At 33.0% G+C, this 3,717-nt stretch overlaps 1 protein-coding gene across 1 annotated transcript; it reads left to right on the top strand.

The window, feature by feature from the left end:
- The first annotated feature begins 1,565 nt into the window (after nt 1–1,565).
- Nucleotides 1,566–3,600, top strand: LOC108354129 (uncharacterized). The gene is made up of 4 exons (XM_017605324.1): nt 1,566–2,429; nt 2,497–2,896; nt 2,957–3,059; nt 3,127–3,600. The coding sequence occupies exons 1-4, from the start codon at nt 2,322–2,324 to the stop codon at nt 3,284–3,286; spliced, it is 771 nt and encodes a 256-aa protein (XP_017460813.1). The 5' UTR covers nt 1,566–2,321; the 3' UTR covers nt 3,287–3,600.
- Nucleotides 3,601–3,717: the final 117 nt, after the last annotated feature.

Below are 3,717 nucleotides of genomic sequence, written 5' to 3'. Positions count from 1 at the left end.
TTTCTGGTATCCTTTACAACGATACCAATTTTTTAAAAATCGGTTTATAATTTTTTTGCTCAAAATATTTTTTTTATAAAAAAAGGTATTTTATTGCTTTTAAGTGTTGTTTCTTAAATTTTTATATACGAAGTAATCAAATATGCATACCAAAAGAAAGTGTATTTAATCGCCTTTACAACAATACCAAATTTTTAAAAATCGGTTAGTAATTTTTTTATAAAAAACAGGTATTTTTTCATTTTAAGAGTGTTTTCTCAAATTTTCATACACGAAGTATACAAATACGCATATCAGAAGAAAGAAGGTTTGATTGCGTTTACAACGATACCAATTTTTTGAAAATCGATTAGTAATTTGTTTGTTTAAAATATTTTTTTTTATAAAAAAAGGTATTTTTCCTTTTAAATATTGTTTCTTAAATTTTTACATACAAAGTATTCAAATACTCATATCAGAAGAGAAGAAGGGGTCTTATCACGTTAACAACGATACCAACTTTTTAAAAATCAATTCGAAATTGTTTGAAATATAAGGTTTTTAATTTTTCGAAGACCCGACCTTTACCCCTCCATAGCACCTGTAATATAAGTTTAAAAAAAAAGTTATAAACCATTTAAATAAGAGCAAAGGGCGGTCTACGACTGTATTCTAAGTTTTTTAGTTATTTACATATAATAATAAAAAACAATTTTTTACCAAAGATCCTATTTCGAAATTCGAAGGCCCATATCTCGATTTCGGAGGCTAACTTCGAAAAACGGAGAAATTACTTTGATACCTATGACTCAATCTCTTTAAAAAAATTGGTTTGGTCCAATACCCAGCGGAGTGCTTTAAAGTGTAATGATTCTAGTATCTTCATCTATATCTATTTATTCTATACTATATATATAAAATTAAAACCCAAAAAAACGTGAGAGCAAAACAACCCGATGTACTGGGTCGATTTCTATGATTCATATTTCATACCACAATAAAATTTAAAATAAATTTTAATAATAAGTATGTTTAATTAAAGTATTAAGTTGATCAACAATACCACGCATTGCTAGACCGTTCGGCTTTCACGCGTTTGTGTTTAGAGAGCGTCAACAAGCCACATACATATTTCTCTCTAGTCTCTTCCCTTCTTACTGCCCGTCTCCACAGGATAAAGTTTATATCTTGATACATATGTTAGAATATAAATAGTCTCATTGCTCTTCAAGAGCAATATATATCAGAGCTTATATCTTGCCATCTATTGCCGGCAATTTGGTAGTTTGACAGCTACATGTTCATTTGCATGAAAACTTCGTGGCGGCAACATTATTGATATTTTAATATAAAAGCAAATATTGAACTGTTTTCGGTTAAAATATTTGTTATTATGTAATTGGTTGTAAAATAGCCTATTTTCTAAATTTTTTAAGTGATTAAATCCGGCAAAAATACGTTTTAGAAGCTATTTCACAGATGCTTATATCAAGATATAAAAAGCCCACACAAATATTGCCACTGATATAATTTATATCTAGCGACCAAAATGACAGCTGGACAGCAAATTTTATCCTATGGAGACGGCCAATTATACTCAGCTAGCACAGCGCAAAAATAAAAAAAGAACCTTTGCCAGCTTCAGGCATGCGCAAAGCGAAATTTATGTACAAGCAAAACAAACAAACACTGTACATCCTGTATTGCGTTTGGCAACTGTTTTTGTTTTTTTTTGTACTTCAAAATGCTGCTTGCTGCGATATCGGCACATGCTCACTGTAAGCTTCTTGGTGTGGCATACATACATACACTGATCTTCAGCTTTTCCTTTATTTCATAAAAAAGTTCGTGAAAAAAGCTGCCGCTGCGCAGCAGAAACCTAATTTTACATCGCTGTAGTAGCATGTAGAATAAATAACAGAAAAAAAATGTCTGTTTCGCTTCATGCAAATTCTGCACGAAACAAAACTAAACAATGTTATACGATGTCTCCACGACAAGTGATTCGCTCTCCTATTCTTCATTCGCTCTCTCATTCGTGATTGGCGCCCCAATCATGAACCGAATCACGTAATTCGCCATACAAAATTTTGAGAGCGAATCACTTCATTCGTAGGTGATTCAGATCCAATCACCATACGAATCATGAAAAAATCGTTGTCTTCTCTAATTTTTATAGAAAACAGATGTCAAAACACAGACAGCTGCCAAAACAAAGCAAGAAAAATAAATAAAGAATAAACAATTAAAGATAAAATGGATGCAAAAGTTCAAATGGTGAAGAAAATAATCATGTCGAGGAGGTTGTTGGCCACAACTAGGGTGAGTGAAGAGGCAAAAGTATGTTACGGCATCTCCAGGATAAGCATTTGCTGATTTTGGAGGAATTGGATCTTTTGTATGCTTTGAACGAATCACTTGGCTCCGGAAGAAGATTAATTTGGAAAAAAGTAAGTATTTGTAAAAACTGGATGTGCTTGAACCAATTTGTATGGATAAGTGTTTATATTTTTGTAGGAACGAACTCAATCCTTCTTTGAGAAAGATTGTCAGAAAGGAGATGAAGTTTTTTTTAAAAACAACTTCAGAATTAGCCGACAACTTTTTTATAAATTATGCGAACTACTGCCAGATCTGCGAAAAAGTGATACAAATATGCGAGAAACGATACCATTGGAAAAACGAGTTGCTATAGCTCTATATGCTCTAGGGCCATCTTCCGAGTATCGCACAATCGCAAATATGTTTGGCGTGGGAAAGGCAACCGTATGCAAAATATTATTGGGTTTTTGCAATGAGGTCTGGAGAGTTTTGGCTCCAATATATTTAAAAAACTTCCCGTTGACAGAAGACAAAATTAAAGGCTTGGTGCAAGAGTTTGAAACATATGGATTTCCCCAATGTATGGGAGCACTTGGTAAGCACCTTTTTATGAAGTAAATATTGTTTTATTTTTACTAAATGAAATCGTTAATAGATGGATGTCATATTGAGATTCACCCACCCAAGGAAGACGCTACAGACTACCACAACTATAAGGGATGGTATTCAATCGTACTGCTAGCATTGGTGGACGCCAGGTAGAAGCACTGAAAGGCTTCAATAGTTCCTTTATTTATTTATTTATTTATTTATTGTTTTTTCCAGATGTCGTTTTATATATGTTAGCTCCGGCAGCCCAGGACGCTGCAACGATTCTCAAATTTTTCAGACATCTTCTCTAAAGCAACAATTGGATGAATGTGTTCTTTCTTTTAAGCGAATTGAAAAAAAACTATTTCCGATGTTGATGTACCGGTTTTTATAATTGGGGACTCGGTATTTCGGTTAAGTGACAAGCTAATGAAGCCGTATCCGTTTCATATTTCACAAAGCCGCCAACAAAAGCTCTTCAACTATAGATTATCTAAATCTCGCAGAGTAGTGGAAAACGTATTTGGACACTTAAAGGCTCGTTTCAGGCGTATTGGCAAAGGAATAGATAAAATAAATGAAAAGTGGATGCAAGCTTTACAAGTTGTGGAAGCAAACCGCGCGTATCCTGAATATGTAGCGGTACTAGCGGAACAACGAAACAATCCAGAAAGTATAAGAAACGCTATTTCTTCTTATTTGTGTAACTTTACACTTATTTATTATAAATTTCATTTATTACACATTTTTCGCTATAAGTTAAAAATTAAAATAGATCCTTCAGGGAAGCATACAAAAATAAACTTACGAAAATAAAAGTAATGT

The sequence above is a fragment of the Rhagoletis zephyria genome, unplaced genomic scaffold, assembly GCF_001687245.7.
Source record: "Rhagoletis zephyria isolate East Lansing unplaced genomic scaffold, Rhagoletis_zephyria_1.1 Rzeph_scaffold_33603, whole genome shotgun sequence".
Classification (NCBI taxonomy): domain Eukaryota; kingdom Metazoa; phylum Arthropoda; class Insecta; order Diptera; family Tephritidae; genus Rhagoletis; species Rhagoletis zephyria.
Note: the sequence above shows the minus strand (reverse complement) of the source record. Positions and strands in the feature narration are given on the sequence as shown.